This window comes from Mustela putorius, unplaced genomic scaffold (genome assembly GCF_011764305.1).
Source record: "Mustela putorius furo isolate JIRA1106 unplaced genomic scaffold, ASM1176430v1.1 tig00000788_pilon_pilon_pilon, whole genome shotgun sequence".
In the NCBI taxonomy this organism is placed as follows: Eukaryota; Metazoa; Chordata; class Mammalia; order Carnivora; family Mustelidae; genus Mustela; species Mustela putorius.
In genome coordinates, this window is record NW_025421481.1 from 2,543,955 (window position 1) to 2,567,162 (window position 23,208).

Genomic DNA, 23,208 nt, shown 5'->3' on the forward strand with positions numbered 1-23,208 from the left:
CATCGAAGAATTGCTGTGGAAATAAAGCTGGCTGTGGGTCTGGTCGTAACAGTTCCATATCCTAGCACTCTGCTTTTTGCCATCATTTCATGTGCGGACATGGTCTCCTGAGGCATTTGCCAGACTAACACAAGGGGACAGTTGGATGGAGCTTGGAGAGGAAGGGCTTTAACTGTGTGGCATCTGCGCTGTTCTCACTCCCACAGCTGGAGATGGGTGATATGAAGAAGGGAAATAAGGTGCAGAGACTGGTCCTCCTCTGGGGCTCGCTGCCTCATGAGAAGAACAGACACGAAAAGTGACCCAGGGTGCAGCCTCTGAATAAGATGGACATGGGTTCAAGTTCTGACTGTGCTGTGTGCTTGTTCTATATCTGAAAGGTCTGCCCATGTCCTAAATCCTGGTGTCTGTGACTGTGACCTTGTTCAGAGAGTCTTTGCAGATATAATTAAGGATCTAGAGATGAGAACATTCTAGATGAAGCAGGTAGAGTCCACAGGAGTCCTTACCAGAAGAGAAGACGCCTTACCAGAAGAGGCAAAGGCCATGTGAAGAAGAGACAGAGAATGGAGTTTCTCCAACTTCAGCTGGAACGTGAGGGAGAAATGAGCCTCACGGCCCAGAAGCAGCTGTGTGCGTCACCCCCCAGGAGAGGAGCAGGAGGCACCCTAGGCCTGGCCACTGAGGGCTTTGGCCCCAGAGCTGTACTCACGGTTAGGCAGGTGTTGATGAGCGTGCAGACCTTCCCGTCTCCCGTGTATTTGGGCAAACAGTTACAGACCGCCTGTCCGGGAGGGGAAGGAAATGCGTGATTTCACAGAGAGATGCTGCTGGCTCTCATATTCCAATTCTATAATAGTAACAGTAATCCCACAAGAGTCTATGTTTGATATGGGCAAGACCTTGCTTATGATGATAATTGTTATCTGACATTTTAGCACATTTGACACACTTCACATTAGCACTGGGATCTCCTGTATTGCCTAACTTTGCTGCCCAGAGACTTTCTTTTTTTTTCTTTTTTTCTTTTTTTTTAGACACTGTTACCTTATTTGGTCCCTTGCCTCTTCAGCACTCACCTCTTTGGTCACCTTGGTTGGTAAAGGCTCAGTGGCAAGGAAGCTAAGCCACGGCCCACTCCTGCTCCCACTGGGTTCTCGCACATCTCCGCCCAGGCTCTGCCCCAAGGCACCAGCTGGGGGAGGAGAGCTTTGGAGTCACATGGTGGGTGCAGGTGAAAACAATCCATCAGGCCCATTGTTTGACCAAGGTGGGGGCTGGGGGCTTGAAGTTGAGGGAGGGGACACTGCAGGAAGCTGGGGACTGTCTACTTCGCTCGCATTTCCCTGGTGCTCTGCTCAGGACTGAGTGAGGCTGAAACCCAGCTACACTCTAGTCATCAAGCCATGCTCCTGATGTGTCTAGAGAGGCAGCTTTGTGGTCTGATGAACTAGAACTCATTGGTGGGGCCAGCCAGGGTCAAATGGCAGGTGTTCACTTCTCTGCCTCTTCCTTCATTACAGACCTGGACCTCAGCCCCAAAGCTTTATCAAGACACCTTCAGCCACTGCTCCTGGGCTAAGGTCCTGTCTCAGGGATCAACCCTGTGTCCCTCTCACAGCCTTCTAGGTGTAGAGGAGGACTTGTAGAGGCCTTGAGCAGCACAATGCTTCTAGTGCTTCCTTACCCTGTATGTGGTTTGAAGTAAGAGCTCAGTGGCAAGAGCTGAACCCCCGGCTCTATCGAAATGTGCTGGGTTTTTCCAAGCCTATCTGTGTGAGTGTGTGTGCGCGCACACACACACACACACACACACACACAAAATTCTTTAAAATAAGTGTTTTGTTTTGTTTTTTCTTATTTTTGAGCCCTTGAGGCACCTGCTGGTTCTGCCCATTGGGAGACCTGACACTGAGGTCTGGGACTCAACAAGATCCCTAGAACATTCACTGGCGACTTCACCTCATCATCCAGTTTCTGATATAGGTGACTTCCTTGTTGTGCTGGTTGCAGCCGCAAAGTTCACTGTGTTAGGGAATAAATGACTGACAGAGGGCCTAAGAACTGTCTTCTGCTGTGGCACATGCATTTCAGAGCCTCAAGCCAAAGAAAAAGTGTGGGATTCTGGACATCAGAAAGCCGCAAGAAAGGAGAGGATTGTTGGAAACTTTCTAGATGCTTCTGAAACCATGTTGTGTTGGCAGGCGTCTACATCTCTGCACTCAAGAAGCTCCTTCTCTCAAGAACCCTTTGTCCCCTCACTCCCACCATTTTTCATCCCCACAGAATGGCCTCTTTGGGAATTCGTTCAGAATCTCCCCCTACAGTGGAGGCTGCTGGCCTCCACAGGTCTGTTCTCAGCCCCTCTCCCTCAGGCTGGGTCTGAAGACCCAGGAATTTGCCCCGAGGAAAACTGGAGGCCCTCAAGGGGGTGGAGCTCACCTGGTTGGGTCCAGTCTGAGTGCACTCTGCATTCTTGTGACAGCCACCATTGTTCTCCAAACAGGGGTTGATCTCTTTAAAACAAAAAGCCAATACCTGGCATGAAATTCAAACCTCATTTTCAAGTAAAGACATCTTGAGGAAACAGTCGGGATGGCTAACTGAACAAGGCGAGCAGATGTCCAAGTGTGATTTGGTTTTCTAATGACTCTGTGGGAGAAGTAACCCAACAAGGAAGGTCCCAGATACCATTTCTCAAAGTCACCTCCTCTGGGCTGGGACTGTGCCAGCAAGGCATAGTCTGTGGGCTTGCATCTGTCCCTCTACTGAATGAATATGAGCACTTTGCAGCCAAGGACTTGAAATAATAGAATCTAGGAGTCTAATTCAACAGGCTATGAAGAAGAAATTTAGGAATTAAGAAAATCACTTGCAACTATCACAATATAATTGCTTTAGGGAAGAATCATCAGTAAAATCTCCATCTATGAGGACACTTTGGTGAGGAACAGGATATTTGCTTGGTGTTCAAATATCTCCCCATTGAATGCTTCTTAGTAGCAATGGGGAAAATCAACTGTCCCATGGAGAAATCAGATAGCACCTTGACCGAGTGGTCAAAATTAATATAGCAGATGAGAGACAGTTGGAAATAATGAGCCTCTGGTGTGATATCCTGAGCAGGACACATTATCACTCCTGTGATATTGGGTCTGGAAGGCATTATCTCAGTATAATCATAAACAAGCATCAGACCAACCCCAAATGAAGGACATGCTATGAACAAGAAAGTTGGGGTGGTGGACCGTCTTCATCTAAAATGTCAATGTCATAAAAGACAAAGCAAGGCTGGAGAACCATCCCCGATTCAAGGCGATATGATGTCTATTCCTAACCTGGGTGCTGCACCAGAGGAAAAAATGCCCAAACAGAACATTATGTTATGGGGTCAACAGATAAAATTAGAATACAAATGGTAATTAAACAAACATCTTATATCAGTAGTAAATTGACTGAAGTTGGTTGGTAGCTGCTGTGGGTATACAAGAATTTACCCTTAATTCTCAAATATGCTCAGGTATTTAAGGGTAAAGGGAATATGATATATATAGTTTACTCTCAAATGGTTTAGGAAAAATATGTACAGAGCAAATGATAAAGCAAATGTAGAAATACATTAATAATAGTGAATCCAGGTAAAAAGCAAGTGGGACTGCTTTTGTATTATTCTCACAACACTTGTGGCCAATTTTTTTTTTTTTAACAAGTAAAACGTCAAAAGTGAGACAACTTACTACTGCATACCTTTAGAGTATAACCATGTGTAGCCATGAAGATAATGATTTGGGGGTACACTTATTTTCAGGGATAGTTGTTCTTTCATACTGCTAAGCCTAAAAATGCTATGGATCGTAACAGAATTTTCATTCAAAGAAGTATGTGCCTCATAGCAAACTGGGAGTGATCTGACAATAGGGAGGGTGGTTATTTCCAGAATATTCTCTCCCAGCACATATGCATTCTCTAATTTTTCTACAGCGAGAATGTGCTCTTGTGTTAAAAAAAAAGAACTAATAAATGTTAAAAAATTCAGTCACCACCACAGCGTTTAACTGGAACAGGTCTCTCCTTTTTCTCCTTCCCAGGTGATTTTTGGCCATCACACACCTTCATCCCGTTGCGGTCACATTTTCACACCCTCACGCATTCTTGCCCAGATATACTTAAAGATGATTCCAGAAGTGGCAGGTCCTAATAACAGGACTGGTGCCCAGGGCTCTGATTCTTGAAACTTGGCCACCGGACAGTGAGGGATGGTACCTACCGAGGCACACGATGCCATCACCTGTGTAGCCTGCCCGGCACACACACCGCCGACTTCCAGGGGTGGTTCTCCTGCAGTCAGCCTTGGTAGAGCAACCTCCGTTGCTGGTCTCACAGGCATTGATGGCTGTCGGAGAGAGATGGGATGCCCAGCAGAGCAGGAGAGGGAGGGGAAAAAAAAAAAACCCAGTGATGCCTTTTGACTCGAGTGAGATGGAGGATACCTCAGAATATCAGGAACTGGATTAAATATGAAGAGTTCAAAAGAACACAAATCCCCAGATGTCTTCCTTGGGGAATTCTACCAAACATTTAAAGGAGGATAAAGAGCCAATTTTCACAAACTCTTCCAAAACTGGAAGAGGGGAGAGAACTTCCCAATTCATTTATGAGGTCGGTATCACCCTGGGACCAAAGCCTGACAGAGTCGGCAGAAGAAAATCACAGACCAATATCCCTTGCGAATGTAAACACAAAGATCCTTAAGAAAATACTTGTAAATCAAATTTGGCAATATATAAAAAGAATTAAACACCATCATCGAGTGGGAATTTTGCAGGAATGAAAGGTGGCTGAACATTTAAAAATCAATTAACGTGCTACAGCAGATCAATAGAATTATAGAAGACAAACCGACATTGTCATCTCAATAGAAGGAACAAAAGCATTTGATAAAATTTCATTGCCTTTAATCATAGAAACTCAAAAGGCAAGGAATAAAAGGAAACTTCCTCTTAAGCTAATAAATGATGTCTATATATGGAATAGAACTGAGAGTCCAGAAATAAACCCATATACCTAAGGTCAACTGATTTTCCACAAAGATGCCAAAACATTTCAATGGGGGAAAGAAAAATCTTTTCAACAAATGATACTGAGACAATTGGGTCTTCCCATACAAAAGAATGAACTTGGACCTCGGCCTCACAACAGGTATTCAAATTAATTCAAAGTAGATCAAAGACCCAGATCTACTTGGAGTCCCACACTGTGACCTTGGACAAGCTGCTTAGTTAATATGAACCTTGGGGTCCACCCATCGAGGTTTATTCACAAGTTTAGAAACGCCCATCTGATTATGTATGTGAAGGTGTTACACAAATGTTGGCTGTTCTATTAACTTGTGTCTTCTGCTTTTGCTGTTTTTCCAAAAGCAGAGGGCAAGAAAAACGTTCCAGTTGTTGTCCCTTTCCCGCAGTTTTCCCTGGCATACTGAGCACATCCCTGATGTAGGAAACATCTGGGCCCTGGGTCAGGGGGCCTGCACACTGGGGCAATCCCCAGGAGGAGATGGTCTAGAAAGCAGGCTGGTAGGTTCACTGTCCAGCTCCACTACCATCTGGACTGAAGCCTGCCAGGACAAGCTGCATAAGAGGAAGATGATGCTAAGTGGTTCCACTTTTCTAGCACCAAATACGTGGTGGGCCCCATAAGAATATTGGCTCGCATTTATTGAGTATGCTCTGTGCCAAGACTGTTCTAAGTACTTCACAGGGATTAATCCAGGTTATCACCCAACAGTCCAGTGAGGGAGATTCTCTTACTATCCACCACTTGCAGATTAAAAAAAAAAAATCAAAACAAAATGATGCAAAGATCAGTCAAGCAACTTTTCCAAGATAGCACAAATGATAAGAACTTAGACTCAAACCCAGGAGGGTCTGATGCTAGGGCTACTTTAAGCTGCTGTCTCATCCTGCCGCTGTACAGAGAGGTCATTTCATGCCCAAACCACTCAGCAGGGTAGACAGTTTTGTTTACTTTGTAAGTGAACTAAGGTGGCTCAGAGCCGGTAAGAGACCCACCCAAAGCCACGTGGGTAGTAGGAGGAAGAACCGGGATTTAAGTCCTTGTCCCATTCCAGAGTCCCCATGCCTGGGCCACACCCTAGGTCAATCAAACCAGTGTTTTTAAAGTTCTCTAGGTGATTTCAACCATGGTCAAGGTCGTGCACCACTGTTTGGAGAAGGGAACAGGTGCAACTGACCCACCCATTCCTAAGCCAACACATGCCCCGTCTGTAAATAGTAGTTTTCTTGCTGTGGGGCCCCATCAGTGGCCCTGTTCCATTCAGGTAACCATCAGCAGCTGGTAGCGGCTGCCCATTCAGTCTGCAGGAACACAGACCTCTCAACAACTTGCACTAGCCTTGTGTCCCCCCAGCAGACCCTTTCCTCGCTTGCCTGTGCAAACTGTTCCATTCCCTTGGAATCCGGCTGTGCATTTGCAGGAGGCTGTACCGTCTGGATTGAGAAGGCAGCTGCAATGAGAAAGGGCAAGGGCTATTTGTGGAAAACAAACAAATAAGCGAACAAACAAAAAACAACACTGTTCCCTTCATGGGCAGCATCCCAGCTCCCGCTCCCACGTGGCTCTTCCAGGTCTTGCCTAAGCTTTGGAAAGAGAGGTCATTTGTAGCACAGCCCCCACCCCCCAGGGGCAGCTAAAACCGCAGGGTGTGCACATGGAGGCATCGGCCCAGAGATAGGGAGGGTAGCTACCCATCTTTAGAGAGCCACTTATGTCCTCGGAGCTGTGCTTTGCACATTACTTTGTAGAACATACACAATATCGAATAGCTCTAACAAGCAGATATTAATAGTCCCATTTTATAGCTGGAGAAACTGAGGCTTAGAAGCATAAAGTAATTGACTCAAGGTCATGCAGACATGAAAAGGACAGAGGCCAATTTGAATTCAAGTCAAAGCCCCTCTGGGAGTTAGAAGTATGAAGCCGAAGTCTGAACAAGTAAGGCTTGGCGGTGAAGTGGGAGCAAGGTTGGATGAAGGTCAGGTGCACTGGCCTGCCCCTGGCTTCTATGAAAGGGTCCCTGTGACTTGAACTGGGAATAACAGCTGACATTCTTGCCAATAGGCCAGGTAACTCAGGGGACAGCTTGTTTAAAAGGCTGCATCTGGCAAGAGATGGTGGCCTTTTCAGAGGGAATTTTCATTTTATACTTGATTTTATCCTATCTCTTCAGAAAACGTCTCAGAAAACGATTACTCTGAGGCGGACACTTCTAGGAGACGATCCCCTTTGCATCACCCCCAAAGAAAGTTCCCAGGTACGTACTTGGCGCTCGTGTGGCATATGCCATTGCAGTCATCTTTTGTGATCTCTGAAAAAGAGAACCAGTTGTTGGGTCAGTCCTTTCACACTAAACCTACCTCAAAAATGTTCTTTGAGTACTTGGTGCTAACAAAAGACTTAATTCCTCAAAAGTAATTTTATGCATCATGTGAACCATGTAAAGTTCTGTGACCTTGTGAAACCTCTTTTGCATGGGCTGGCCGGAAGCTCAGAGCCAAATGAGAAGGTCAGATATCCTGATGTTGCTCAGTTGCCTACTGTGTGCCAGGCCCTGTGCCACACAGCGAGGCTGCAGGGGCAGTAAAACGCAGTATCTTCCCTCACGCTCTGGATGTCGATGCGTGTTCCTCCCTGGGGCCTGATTTTTTACTTTCGTTTATATTTTCATCATTTTATTATGGGGTGATATAAACAAGCAAAACCCAATTATAATGAATATTAAAATATTATTTTATTCCTATTGCATATGCAAAAATAACCCAGGGCCGGGCAGGCGCACAGCAGGTGCCTATTACCTATTAGCTCAATTCATTCCTAAGTTTCCTGGAACAGCATAGACTCTTGCCCTTGGATGCCCCCCTAACAGAGATTTCCCAGCAGGAGACGATCCAGAAAGAAATCATTAGAGATGAAGAGAGAGTATCTTTTGGGGAAAATGCTTGTGTTAAGAGCCTTTGCGATAGAATCTCATTAAAGCTCGTCGAGTCACCTAGAAGGTCTGGAAAGAGAGACTTGACTTTCAGAGTGGCCTGTTTTGCGTCAGAGGCAACAGTGAGAGGCTTCGTGGGCTGGAATGTGTGCAATGAGATTTTGTGTCTTGATGTTTGCTCTTCCTTGAGCCTGGAAATCCCTTATCTTGCCATTCTCTGTTGGTTGAACTCCCCGTCATCTTTTAGGTCCTCCTCTCTGAAAGGTGCTCTAAATCTTTGAGAATGTCAGTGAGCAGGTAGTGGCGACATGCTGTGCCCCTTTGGGTGGGATGAGGTGCCCTTGTGTGTGGCCTCAGTGATGTCTGCCATGAGCTCGGGAGTGGGGCGTTTGCACCCGACAAAGGAGTTCTCTTCCTCGCTCTAGTCTACAGGCTCTTTCCTCTGTGCGCTCATGCCATTAGTGTTCGAACACTATTGAACATTTATTTCCACGTCTAGGCTGGAAACTCCTTGTGCAGGGTGTGCACGGAGACCAGCCTGGAAAACTGGGTGAGGGCCAACTGGTGAAGAGCCTTGTCCTCCTCCCTGCCAAGCGGTTTCTCTTGCAGGCAATGAACTTTCTCCTGGAGGCAACGAAGAACCATAGCAGGTTGTCAAGTCCGGGCAGGGGGTGGGAAGTAGAATCTGACCTATGACTATGGGCTGAATGTTTGTGTCCCCTTTCTCCTGTCATTCCATGTCTTGAAGCCTAATCTCCAGGGGGATGGGGGATGGTATTGGGGGTTGGGCCTTTGGAGATGGTCAGGTCATAAAGGTGGAGCGCTCACGAATGGGATGGGTGCCTTTATAAAAGAGAGCCCAGAGAGCACCCTGGCCTCTTCTGCTGTGTGAGGACATGAGAGATTGGCTGGCTGCAACCCAGAAGAGGATTCTCACCAGAACCTCATGGTGCTGGCACTTGATCTCAGACTTCTAGCATCCAGAACCGTGAGGGAGAAATTTTGGCTGCTTATAATCTATCTTGTCTCTAGTATTTGTTATAGCAGCCCGAACTAAGACATCTATGTTTTAGAAAGTTCTCTCTGGCAGCCGTGTGGAGGGTGCACTTGAGGAAGATTGGACAGAGGGCAGAGGGACGGATCCCAAGGCTCCTGCTGGGAGCTGAGCAGCAGGAGGGTTGTGGGGTTAGAAGAATGTGGACATGCTAGCGAGGGAGTGAGGAGGTGGGTGTGGAAGGCCTTAAGACCAAGCGGGTGGTGTCTAGATTGGGTGAGCATGTGGAGGTAGGCTGGGTCTTTCTCCCCAGTAAGGAAAGCAGGAAGAGTGAGCCTGGAGGTCCGTCCTTGGAGCACCTTGAGAAACATCAGTGCAGGGCTCCTGGCTGGTGCAGTCGGTTATGTGTCTGACTCTTGGTTTTGTCTCAGGTCATGATCTCCAGGTCATGGGGTGAGTCCAGTGTTGGGCTCTGGGCTCAGCAGGGAGTCTGCTTAAGTTTCTCTCTCCCTCTCTTTCTGCCCCTCCCCTCCGCATTTTCTCTCTCTCTCAAACAAACAAATAAATCTTTAAAAAGAGGGAAAAAACCCCCCACATCAGTACAGTGTGGTTGGGGTTGGGGGAAATGGGCCTATTCAGATCCTGTCAGTGGGAAGTTAAATGGATGTACTCTCTGAGGGACAACTTGGCAATAAGCAGCAAACCCTTCGCCCAAACTGCTAACTTGGGATTCAGAAATCCCATCTCTAGAAATACTGATGAATGAATTAGTTAGACAAATGCGAAAGATGTAATTAAAAATGATATTTATCAATATTTATTCACATGGAGAGATATCCATGACATATTGTGAAATGAAAAAGTAGGCTGTAACACTATGCAGAGTGTGGTCTCATCCACATGTTTATTACCTAGGAGAAGGATAGAAGCCTAATGTAAAATATTAATGATAGTTTGTTCCTGCTGTGGAAATGTATTTCTTATTTTCTTCTGCTTTCCTTTTTTTCTTTTTTTAAAAGATATATTTATTTGAGAGAGAGAGAGAGTGTGAGCTTGAGCAGGGGGAGGGGCAGAGAGAGGAAGAGGAAGAGAATCTCAAGCAGACTCCTTGCTGAGCGCAGAGACCCATACAGGGCTCGATCTCACCACCCCGAGATCATGACCTGAGCCGAAATCAAGAGTAGGATGCTCAACCAACTGAGCCACCCAGGCACCCCCGCTTTTCTTTATTTTACAAACTTTTTGTGGCAAATAGGGCTACTTTGGTTGCCCAAGGAAGTAATAAAGGTGTTATTTCTTTTTCCTTTTTTTAAAAAAAGATGTTATTTATTTCTTTATTTGAAAGAGAGATGAGAGACAGAGAAAGACAACAAGCACTGGGGGGCAGAGGGAGAGGGAGAGACAGACTCCCTCCTGATCAGGGAGCCCACCATGGGGCTCCATCCCAGAACCCCAAGATCATGACTTGAGCTGAAGGCAGACAATTAATGGACTGAGCCGCCCAGGCACCTCCTAAAAGTGTCATTTCTATTGTAGGAAGACAGAAGTGTAGCTGCTTGGAAGCGGGGCTAAGAACACATCATAAGGACTGAGAGACTTGCCCTTACCAGTATCGCAACTCACTCCCCGCCAGCCAACATCACATTCGCAGGAGCCATCGCCCGAGGGTCCTTGGTTGCATCTCCCATGGACACAAGAACACTCTAAGTGGAAAAGTGCCCACAGATTATTAGCCCTCTGACCCGCGTTCTGGAACTCATTATCATTTACCATGAAGACACATTTCACATGAAGGGCACTTTACTCTCCCACCTGGTTCCAGAGAACCACTGTCTTTAACGGAGGGCTGGAATCATGGGTAGGGCAGGGACACAGGAGATCAAGTCAAATCATTTCATAATTTGATAGAGACTGTTGTGGGACCATGTAGCACTGTGGGTTCACAACCCAAGCAGGGTGAGAGTGTCCTTAGCTAAGCATTGCAGAGGACCCAGAACTGTGTGCGACGCCCAGGGACGGAACCATGTTTGTTCCATAAGGCCTGTCCACTAGGTTTATATAAACCTGGGGAGGCACTGCTTTCTTTAACAATGTAGAAAAGCCGATTCCTTTGTTATGCAGCAGCGCCTTGAGCCTTTAAGAGCTGGTGGAAAGCTTTGGATGCCTTCCTCTAAGAAAAACATTCAGATTTGGGGCTTTGCTGGACCCCATGAAGGTCATGTACAAATCGCTGGTTAGGAAGACCTGCACGAGTGGAAGCAGAAGATGCTTCCAAATGACAGAAAGAGTCAGCACTCTAGTTGCAACTATATACGATATGGTCCAACTGTAATGATTCAATTATATATTGGTTTTGTCTGGCGTGGAACGCTGATGACCAAGCAGTGATAAAAAAAGGTCCAATGTATGGTTTTTAGGGCAGGGTAGAAAAAAATGCCTTGTTTTCTCATCATGGATTAGGCAATTCCTCCCACGTGTGTGTGTCCTTGGGCACAAGGTCAGAGAAGGCAAACGGACGATGATTTTTGTGAAAACAGCTTAAAACATGTGGCTTGCTGAAGGTGCATTAATAGAATAGTCTTCAGGTAAAGGACTGCATGATTCAAGAGCAAGGATGTGGGACCAAGCAAGAGACGTATTCAAATCTCAGTTCTGCCTCCCACCAGGTGTGACCTTAAGGGAAGTCATTCCGCTCTGCCTTAATACACTAGTCTGTACAATGGGTACATAAGGTTCCTGTGTGGGTTACACCAGACACTGTGCACAAAGGGGCATTTCAAACTATCAAGCAATGTCCAAACTTGAGAGGCTGTGAGGATCCATGTGCAAAGGCAAACACAAAAACATGCAGTTGGTTGGGGAAGGTGAAGGCGGGGACTGGGGATGGGTTGGTAGGTCCATTAGTGACTGCAAATATTTGGAAAACACTTGTTCTTTGCAAATTACACAACACCCACATTCTTAAAGTTCACGTGTTAACAGAGGTGGGATTCCAGCCCGGCGGGTGAGCTAGGGCGCTGAGGGTCCACTTCTCTGCCAGCGCCGGGGCTTCGCTCAGTGAGTGGGGAGGTCCGGCTCAGTGGGGAGGGAGGAGGGTGCGTACCTTGGTCGCAGTGGGGGCCATACTTGCCCTCCACGCAGGTCTCACAGGCCGTGCCTGAGAAGCCCTCTCCACACTCGCACACGCCTGTGCCGTTCACTCCGTCCAAGCAGATCCCGTTTCCAAAGCAGACGTTCTCAGCTCTTCCTGGGCAGGGCTGACACTGGGCACCGAAGAAGCCCGCACAGCATTCTCTCGTCTGAAACCAAGGGACAAGGCTGGGCTCAGACAAGGCCCCACCTCCATCTCCCGGGGTTCTGTCCTGGCCGCGGTCTGGAGATCCTGCGGGTGGGGCTGGGTGTGCACAGGAGCTTGGACAGCACCTGGAGGCCGCCAGGGGCAGGATGCAGTGGGGAGGCAGAAAAGAGAGAAAGGGTAACGGCGAGGGAGAGATGAGGATGAAGACCAGCGGGAAAGGAGGCCGTGGGAGCAGAGTGAAGAACGAGGCAGCGGGCGGGACTGGAGGAGATTGTGCTGAGTGAAATAAACCAAGTGGAGAAAGTCAATTATCATATAGTTGCACCTACTTGTGGAGCATGAGGCATAACATGGAGGACATTGGGAGAAGAAGAGGAAAAGTGAATTGGGGGAAACTGGAAGGGAAGATGAACCATGAGAGACTGTGGACTCTGAGAAACACAGCATTTTGGAGAGAAGGGAGTGGGGGGATGGGTAAGCATGGTGGTGGGTATTAAGGAGGGCATGCATTGCATGGAGCACTGGGTGTGGTGCATAAACAATGAATCTTGGAACACGGAAAAAATAAAGTTAAATTTTAAAAAATTAGGGGGGAAAAAAAAAGGACAATGCAGCTGATACCAGCAGGGGGGGAAGGGGAGAAGCTGTCACCATCCAGGAGCCCCGCCCCTTCCTGGTGTGTTTCTCATCAGGGGAAGCCTTCCGCATTTTAGAAGTAAATCTCTCTCTCTCTCTCTCTCTCTTTTTTTTTTTGTAAATTTTAATTAAATTTTTAATTTTAATTCCAATAGAATTCACATAAAATGTTATATTAGTTGCAGGTACACCATATAGTGATTCAGCAATTCGATATAGTACCCAGTGCTCATCATGGTAAGAACACCCCTTAATCCCCATCACTGATGGCTATATTCTTTTTTAAAAAACAGTATTTATTTATTTAATTTATTTGAAAGAGAGAGTGCACGCACATGCGCTCGTTCGTCTGCATGGTGGGGGAAGGGCCAGAGGGAGAGGGGGAAGCATGCTTCCTGCACAGCAGGGAGCCCAACACGGGGCTCTAACCCCGGATCATGACCTGAGCTGAAAGCAGAAGCTTAACCCACTGAGCCCCCCAGGTACCCCAGATGCCTTTACCCTTGAGGGCACTAACACACATATGACTGCCTCACTCAGTGCTCAGCTCTGGAAGTGCTGACACTGTCTGTCACCATACAGCGTTGCTACATGATTACTGGCTATGTTCTCTATGCTGCATTTTTCATCTCTGTCTTATTTTGTAACTGGAAGTTTGTACCCATAATTCCTTTCATTGATTTCACTCATTCCCCCACCCACCTCAGGCAATGACCAGTTTGTTCTCTGTGTTTAAGAATCTGCTGTTTTTTGTTTGTTTGTTGTGTTTTTTTTTTTTTTTTTTTGTTTCTTTGTTCCTTTGTTTTGTTCCACATAGAGAATTACCAAATCACTGTGCTGTACGTATGAAACGAATATACCATCATATGTTAATTATACTTCATTAAGAAATAAATGGGTGAGCATAGCTATGTTCTGATAAAACATTTCTGGATACTGGAAAACAAGACCCCAAACCCCCACAGACTCTTCTGCAGCTCCAACCTCTGCAGCTTAAAGGCCCAACAGTCTTGCGTCTGAAGGATAGGCAGAGGCTATGGCTAGTCTTCTAGGGGGAAGAGGCAGGACAGGAAGTTCTAAAGAATTTTCCAGCAGATAAAGATAAAGAAATTTCCAGCAGATTCCAAAGCAGCAGTGCAGACAGGCTTAGCTTTGGGGTCCTACGTTCTAAACAAGCAGGTGCCCCTTCTCTTTCCTTAGGAAGCCACCCATCTCCTCTGTCCCTGTTGTGACAATGAGGAAGTCCTCCTAGGCTCTCAGTCCTTTACCATGCAATTGAATAATGGAGCTTTTCCCAGTTTCCTGACTTATGTGGCTGTCCAGAGTTTTCCTGCTACCTCCACTACCTTGCATGACAAGGACAATGAGAAGAGAAGGAGGAAGAGGAGAGGCAGAAGGAATCGATAGGAAGCCATCTGAAAAGTGTGACATATGATAAAACTTCCCCATGCTGCTGCAGGCATTAGAAGGGCAATTCAACTGTTATACTCACAATGATGGTTTTCACACATTTTGCCTGGCACCCAATGAACAGGGATCGCTTGCCCATGAAATAAATGGTATAGATACATCTCCTCATCTCTTCACCCTGTGAAATGTAGATGATTACATCAGCTTTCGGGCGAGGGAGAAATTCCAGTCTCTAAGAGCAAGTAGGTGGAGGACGTATTGCTGTTTCTCCCACTGAAATGTTCTGGAAAGTGAGGGGGTTGTCTTCCTGGAGCTGCTTTGTAAGTAAGAAGACACAAAAACACACTATCGGCTGCCAGAACTGAACAGGTGGTGAAATCCAAATTATTATACCTTAAGGTGGTACTCTGTAAAAAGAACTTTCGTCTAGAGAATGAACTCAAGTTCGGGAGAATTGTAGAGCACATTAGATAAGATTATTCTGTAACAACAAGATCAAACTCTAGTGTGAGAATCAGCATTGGTATCATCAGAAATTCTTGTTCTTATGCTGTGAGAGGTGCATAAGCATCTATTTTTTGTGATGATTGGAACATTATCAGAAGTGGCTTTCACAATAAATAGCTACAAGGAACATTGGTAATTAATTCAAAGATATGTTTACTTCTCCCAAGTTTTCCATCTGTTTCTTAGAGAAAGTTGTAACTTCAATTATAAAAGCAATTCAGGCAGGTGAAACTCATCCAGACGGATGTGGTTTTGGATATGGGGTCTGCCCTTCTCTGATAAGATTTCTTGCTCTTATCCTTAACAAGCTTCCAGGACTAAAAGATGTAGAAGGTGAAAAATCCCTTCCTGTATTGTATATTGACTGATGTGAACCCCAGCTTCTATTTATGTATTAATTAAATTTGCTTTGGTTCAAACAAGTGGATTCAAGACTTTAGAGAGATGCGTATATGAAGGTAAAATGAAATTAAAACCAAGTACAGGAATTGAGGGCAGTGAAAATGAGGTATGCTTGAGGTTCATTTTCTTTCTTTTCTTTTCTTTTTTTTTTTTTTTTTTGAGGTTCATTTTCTAATTTGGACCTCCTGGGATCTGGAAACTACTTAATTAAAGCAAACAAAATACTTACTAGTTGTTTAGTTCCAACTGGGCAGACCGGTTGCTGGAGACACTTCCCACATTTTCCCTTGGTAAAACACAGAAAGGCAAGGTGAACATTTCACCATTCTTACTTTTAGTGCAAAGTGAGGCTGCAGGTGTTTTCCAGATCTTGGAGCTGAAGGTTTTAGGATGTAGAACTGAAACTCAGAAAGACATTAGGGAAGTTCATCTGGGCAACACTTGGGAGCACCTGGGAGCTAAGGGCTCAGGGTGGAGATCATATACATTATTAGAAAACAAAGAGCACAAGTTGAGAATGACAGACATTTTTAAATGTGACCCAGTCCTAGAACAGGAGGAGGTCAATGTGACTAGTTCTTAACTTGGCCCCCACCAGACAGGATAAGGTGGTTGTTCACGGTTCTGGCTCTGGGGCCAGACTGTCTGGATTTGAACTCCTTACTTGCCACTTATTAGTTTTTTTTCCCTAAGATTTTATTTATTTATTTGACAAACAGAGATCGCAAGTAGGCAGAGAGAGAGAGAGGCAAGCAGGCTCCCCGCCAAGCAGAAAGCCTATTGCGGGGCTTGATCCCAGGACTCTGAGATTATGACCTGAGCCAAAGGCAGAGGCTTTAACCCACTGAGCCACCCGGGTAGCCCACTACTTGTTAGTTCTGTGAACCTAGGTACATTGCTTAACCTCTTTGTGGCTCATTTTCCCCATCTGTAGAATGGGGATAATAATAATACCTGTTTTGTAGGGTGTGGTGAGGATGACTTCATACATGTAACATGTGTATGAACCCATATAAAACCATTATAACAGTAATAAAATACGTGCAGTGCCTAGCACATAAGTGCCCCCCAAATGTCAGCAGTTATTACTATTATGGAAAGATCCTACACCACCCCATGGACTGGAATGAAAAGTCTCCATTACTGCATCCTCTGTTATACTGAAATAATGCAACTCTATATTTTCTGTTCCAGGAGACCAGGCTTGGGCAACACCTGACATAGGTGGACCATCACCCCCCTCCTCTCTGCGCCTATGCTAGGTGTGGCATGTTCCTGTCTGAGGAAGATCATGGCTTGAGAATCCCACTCAGTACAACCCTCCAGGAAAGTTCCCAGGCACTGAGGTACAATTCATTGCACTGGATTGTGAACCCACTGAGGACAGGGATCATGTCTTATTTATCTTTGTAGAGTCAAATTGATTCTGCCTCTTCGTATGTCAGAGATGCTCACTAAGTGTGTTTTTGAACTGAATTGAGATATCTTGATAGACAAATCTTGTGCTTAAACAGTTAATAAAAAATGAAGCCAACAGGTGCATCGTTGGCCTTGGATATAACTTACTCGTACAATAGTAGTGTCGTTATTATCACATCTATTCTTCTGAACTTCCAGAACTTTCCCCAAGCCATGGATCACTCCCTTGTCAGTGGCTGCATTGGTGTAGTTTATTGGAGCCTCATTTACATAGAGCTGTAAACAAGAGGGTTGAACGTGAGTTTGATTATAGTGATTTCAAGGGAAATAGCAACAATAGGGAACAGAGGCTATCAATATCACAGCAGTCTTGGAGATACTCCAGTATTCACCTGGAAGCCAAAAGTAGCACTTTGTAGAGGAAGGATCTCTCCTGGGAAAGAGAGTCTAAGTAACAGTCCGCATCTGGTACCATCTGGTTGTGTGACCTTGGACCAGTTGCTTTTCCTCTCTGAATCTCAATTTCCTTTTTTTGGAAAAGGAAGAGAATGTTCTAGATCATCTCTAAGGTTTCTCTCCACCCCTCCCAGTAGTTGTTTATGGCTGTTTGAAGAATTCTGAATCATGATTGTTATGTGAGTCCCATTGGCAAAATGGCTTCCTGGGCGTGCTCCCCTGTGCTGTGGACTGGTGGTCCTGGAGGTCTGAATGCCTTCCAAAACCAAGACATGGAGAATGAAACTCATTGGCCTTTCTGTACATGTCTATGGTTAGCTTGTGGGAAACCCTTAGTAAGGCCAAGTGACAGGTATTTAAGAATAAAAATAATAAGCATTTTTTGAAGTGTTTTTGTTTGTGAAAAGTGTTCCACCAGATAACTCTCATTTCCCAGTGTGTGGCAAGTGCTCAGACGTTCTGCATTATATGCTACTAATTCAACTTCAACTTTGAGTGCAACATGTTTTGTTTTGATTTTTTTTAAAAGGAGGAGGCTACCTTAATGATTGAGTAATGCAAAACGAGTGAATCCATCTATTCGTTCATTAATATAACTAACAAAATTGGGGAAAAGAGTTCTTTTGAGAATTGGAGTGTGGGCGGGGCACCTGGGTGGCTCAGTGGGTTAAGCCGCTGCCTTCGGCTCAGGTCATGATCTCAGGGTCCTGGGGTCGAATCCCGAATCAGGCTCTCTGCTCAGCAGGGAGCCTGCTTCCCCTCTCTCTCTCTGTCTGCCTCTCCATCTACTTGTGATTTCTCTCTATCAAATAAATAAATAAAATCTTTAAAAAAAAAAAAGAATTGGAGTGTGGGGGCGCCTGTGTGGCTCAGTGGGTTGGGGCCTCTGCCTTCGGCTCAGGTCATGATCCCAGGGTCCTGGGATCGAGCCCCGCATCGGGCTGTCTGCTCCGCAGAGAGCCTGCTTCCTCCTCTCTCTCTCTCTGCCTGCCTCTCTGCCTACTTGTGGTCTCTGTCTGTCAAATAAATGAATAGAATCTTTAAAAAAAAAAAAAAAAGAATTGGAGTGTGTGTGTGTGTGTTTGAGTAGGTGTGAGTTGGAAGAAGGGGGAGTCTTTATTGTACTAAGAAAATGTTAAGTTTATATCCAGTAAGGGTTTAAAAATGATTAAGAACATCCCCAAACTCCCCACAGCAGCAATATTAAAATGACTCTTTCAGGTGCTGAATATGAACTCTTGTGGAATGTTAAAGCCCCTTATGATTTACTTGGAGTCAGGTGAATTTCCATTGGGTGTTGAGATAAATCATGGCCGAGCTCCACAGAGGTCTTCTAGCGTTTGTGTAGATTTGGAAAATTAGCAAGGAACCTTACAGGTGCTGTCAAATGGTGGTTGAAGCATGAACTTCCAGAATTCTGAGAAACTGAACTATTTAAAAAATATCAAAATGACAGAACTTCTGATGCTATCATACTGTTGATTTGGCCTTCAAAATGTCTGAATCATTTTCTCTGTGAGATGTCCTTAGAGAATTATGGGCTGCATTACAATTTTTACTTGAACACAAATTTTCTGGTTTAGAGAGATTTTTCCTACAACTCCATTGTCCTAAGAGAAAGTAAATGAGTTACCAATAAAAGAAAAACCTCTACTGTGAGATAGAACTATTTGTTTATTGTAAGTTAAAGCCTCTCGTGTATAATTTCTCTAGATCAAAGAATTTCCAAACAAATGGAAAATAACCATGACAGAGTTGAAATGGATTCAACTAACTGCAATAGAAAATTCATCTCTATGTGATGAAGTACGAAAAGATCAGATAAAAACAAAAAAATTCTAAGTTCTTTACATATAAAAAGTTGCCTTACTAGGAAATATAAGAAAACATATTTAAAAGGACCTCCTTGAAGTTATTCCATAACAGCTGGGATTATTTGCAGGAGTCAGAAAAAAATATTTGGAAGTAATGAGGAGTTAGGTTCTTTTTTGACCCAAGCATGTTGAAACAAGATGTCCACAAAATTTCACGTGTGATTCAGTGATGATACTACTGAGAACATTGTTTTAACACTGCACTTTTTAAAAGGACCAAATATTATTAATGCTAAAAAAGTCCATGATTAAACTTTCTTCCTCTTAATATCATGCCTCATTTATCTTAAACAATAATCTGTTTTTATTACTTTTTCTTATGAGAATTTACCCTAAAGTTATACTGAGTTTCCTGTTCAATTTTCATAACCAATCTTCTTCCTTGATGTTTGAAATGTCATTAGAATTACAATTACTTAACTTATTTAGTTTCATCAATTCTTTTTCATGAATTCTGAACACTGAAATACTTAGTGGTTGTTGTGAGATAAATACTGGACTCCTGGTATGGGGTTCAGCCGGTCCTGGGACCAGGATGTGTACGATCAAGGAATTGTGACATTACTCATTCAGCTGCTCGATTCCACGTGTCACTTGGCCCCATGGAGTCAGTGCCACATCCTGGGTGTTGGGTTTTGCTGTCAGGTCTTCTATCTTAGAGACTGCTTGGGGAATGTCTGTTGGGTTTATTAGGAATCAGGGTCAGAGGGTACTTGTGACTGTTGGAATTCAAATACCATGATTAGTAAAGCCCACAATGATTATGCAAAGGCTGGTGACAGGGAGGGTGAACGGGGAGCTGGGCAGTCTCTTTGCTCTTTATGGTGAAAGACAGGTAACTGTCTTTTGTGGATAAGGCTTAGGAGGTACTGGTGAGATTATTCCAACATGGAAGTTATGACGGATGATAGGAGCTAAGACACTCACTCCTGGGTATTAAGTAAAAGGGTTGCACCTGGTCATCGTGGAGAAAGAAGCCAAGGAGGTAGGAAGAGCCCCGCATGGTCTCCCGATGCATGCCTTGGTGCAGGTCATTTTTCAGGAGTTTCTCCTCCAAGATCACGTGATACCTGATTATGTCTTCCTCCTGCAAAACAAGTAGGGCTGAAAGTCAATCCGTAGGTCAGACAGTCCCCAGTCACTTAGTGGGCTGCCCCAGCATGCCCAGCCCTGTGGGAATTACTAGAGCAATAGCTTGTTGAATGGCAAGGTGTGACCAAGGCAGTAGGTATGAAATACTAAAGCTGAGACACATCACCTTGCACGTGATGGTCTTCCACATGGGATGGTCCAGAACTCCTGTTGTCACCTTAAAACCTAGACTGAAGCCATGAAGCTCGAGGGAGGATTTTAAAGATGATTTCTTTGAAGAGAGAGTCCCCAGCCTGCCTTTCACCCCAAGGGCCACGAGAGGATACTAGATGGGATGTTTTGAAGAATGTGATCTGTGTCCCCTGCAGATATGGTGGCCAGTGGGACTGGGGTTGTAACTCAGACCCGAGCAACCTCACGCCACGGATGGCTGGCAGGTTGATCCACTGTGGAGGGCTGAGAGGTGTCCCAGCACTGGGACAGGCCCATGACTCCCAGTGCTGTCTTAGGACAAGAGAGGACATGTGTCCTGTGGGCCAGGGGTGTGGCAGGGTCAGAGAGAACTGGGGCCTTAGGTCCTATCTTAGAGGGTGGCCTAGGGGGCCCGAGAGGCTTCCCCAGGGGAAAAGCTGGGGGCGGGTTCTGGATGCTTAGGGTCCAACGAGGAGATCAATGACTACAGGACTAGGGTGCATGCACGCAGGTCAAGGGGACAACAGTCAGAGACCACCAATTATGGTTGGGGTTTCCAAAGAACCACCAGAGCATCAGAAGGAGGGGGGAAGGAGGAGAGAGGGGAGGAGATAGAGAAAGAGAGAGAAAGGTCCCTATAAGACATTAATTAACATAATCTTTGGAGAATTTTCTCTCTCCACACTTAATAAATATTTTATGGACTCACAGAAAAAAGGAAAGAGAGAAGATGGGAGAGAGAACGAGAGAGAGAGAGAGAGAGAGAGAGAATATGACAGAGAGAGAGACAACGTGAATGAGTGTTTTGAAACACTGGCCCAGCCTAGGAAGAGCAATGCCATCTCAAGACAGTGACAGTTAAATCAAGAACCTTCCCACCCTTTTAAGGTCTCCTCTTGACCACCAACACTTTCTGGCCTTCAACTTCAGACCCGATACAATCCACACTGAATTTAATGAGCTCAGGGAAGGGAATAGGAGGTTACTTAAGTCAGATGGTCTTTCAGCTCCAAACCCACCCTCCACATTCTGCTTTGTGATCCTGGGGCCAGGACTCTGGTCCACATTTTTCCTTTGACAGGGCTCCCGTAAGGCTCTCCTGCTGGAAAGCACTAGAAAGAGACGGTGAGGCCTATGAGTGCAAAAGGAAGGAGAAGGAATTTCCTCATCCTGTTTGCTTCCTGTTCCTGTGGGCATCACCCCAGCCCCACTCTGCACCCCGGAAGTGGTAGCTGAAACTGGAGGGCAGTTTCTCAGACATCAGCACGTGCTGGGCAACGCCTTCTGCTAGAGTCTGGGTCTTGGGGTCATCAGGGTCAGAGACACCAGATGACCGGCATGCCCCCTCCACTGAGGTCTGAGCTACAGCTCTGTGGGGCTCTTCCTCTGTATTTCTAAGTTTTGGTGATTCTAACTTCTTTCATTTGTTCTCCTAGCCTTTGGGATCTAGATGCTTCCTGCAGTTGCTACCTCTGTGATTTCTCTCTCTCTCTCCTTTTAACCTTTCAGTTATACTTACACAGCTTTGTACCCAATAACCAATTCATGATATTAACCTCCCTCTGGTATGGTTTCAGTCTCCTGATGGATCCTGGTTGATTGAACAACAAACCCCCTCCTCCAGCTTCCTGCCTGGACAAAGCCCCAGCAGGGAACCATGAGAGAAGATGTGATTTAAAAATCCAGTTCAAGGTATTGATTATTACAGGGGCTGGGATTTTTTTTCTTAACTTAATGGAGACTCTGTTTGTGATTTCAAATGATCTTAGCACCCTTGGGGGAAACAGAAAGGTCATGGGATTGCCTGAAGTTTCCTGCCAAGGCAGGAAAAGAATATTTCCCACTGAATAGCTTCATAGGAACTGGAGCAGGGAAGGTGAAGGTGATTTCTGACCCCTCCCAAGAACCCTGCTTGTTCATCATGTCAGTCTCAGAAGTGTAGGATACCATCCCTGCCCTCAAGGACTTTGCAAGCTCCTTGGGGAGCTAAGGCCCTATTGCTTGAAAGAACAACTCATCACACCATATAGATGTTGAAGGGCGAGCAAATGGTCTGAACTCAGAAGCAGGAGAGATTTTCGGTTGGTGCAGGTGGTGGGCCAGCTTCCCCAAGGAGGTCAGACTGGATTTGAGGAATGGGTGGGAGTGATTCTGGAGGTGAAGACTGAAGGGGAGGCTTCCTGATTGAGGGGGGCAGCGTGTGCATGTGCACATGTGTGCATGTGTGTCTGTGAGTATGGGTAGATATGAACAAAGGTACCAAACACGCCTTTGGCTTGTTTGGCGTCTCTGAGACTGTCACTCTGGTTAGACCAGGGCAATTCTGCAGGGAATAGGTGGGCCCGAGGACAGCTTAGAGGAACTTCAGGTGTCCATCCATATTTCTCTAGGGTCTCTGTCTCAGCCACCTTATCTGAAGATATAAGGGAAAACAGTGTGCTTTCTTTACAAATATAGCTTCAAACATGTCCTCCCATCATGGGGTGGGGGCTGCGGGCAGGGCAACTCCGGCTCCTAAGCGAAAATTCTGGAGCAACCACTGAATGAAAGATGAATGGTGGCAGTTGACAGAGGCCTCAGGTACCTGGGCAGGTGGTCTGAAGACCGTCTTGTAAGAAATGGGGATCCACCCAAGGCTTTTCAGGCATAGAGTGGCAAGACTGGAGCCTGACATTCTTTGATAAAATCTTTTGACAGATTTGGACGGTCTAGCCCCAGACGTTAGGAATCAGGGAGCATGGAGGTGGGGAGAAGAGGAGGAGGAAGACAGAGATGACCCACTTCCTCCTTATCCCTGCCTCTGACATCTCAGCTGCCTGGGACCAGGGAGGCCAAGGTGGCGAAGCGGCAGGAGACCAGGAGGATCCTTCCAGATTCCTGAGACGCCTGCATCTTTGTGTTGGGGCCTGAGTATGAACTT

General features: G+C 45.6%; 1 protein-coding gene across 1 annotated transcript in view; it reads right to left on the minus strand.

The window, feature by feature from the left end:
• STAB2 (stabilin 2) overlaps positions 1-23,208 on the minus strand; it is a 163,749-nt gene that overhangs the window by 43,378 nt on the left and 97,163 nt on the right. Inside the window, exons 34-44 of the mRNA XM_004742997.3 lie at positions 19,960-20,091; positions 16,822-16,950; positions 15,485-15,541; positions 14,429-14,524; positions 12,106-12,301; positions 10,610-10,705; positions 7,342-7,387; positions 6,450-6,526; positions 4,268-4,393; positions 2,443-2,516; positions 713-784 (exon numbers count right to left, since the gene is read on the minus strand). Coding sequence (XP_004743054.1) covers positions 713-784; positions 2,443-2,516; positions 4,268-4,393; positions 6,450-6,526; positions 7,342-7,387; positions 10,610-10,705; positions 12,106-12,301; positions 14,429-14,524; positions 15,485-15,541; positions 16,822-16,950; positions 19,960-20,091 — 1,101 coding nt within the window. The remainder of the gene's footprint in view (positions 1-712; positions 785-2,442; positions 2,517-4,267; positions 4,394-6,449; positions 6,527-7,341; positions 7,388-10,609; positions 10,706-12,105; positions 12,302-14,428; positions 14,525-15,484; positions 15,542-16,821; positions 16,951-19,959; positions 20,092-23,208) is intronic.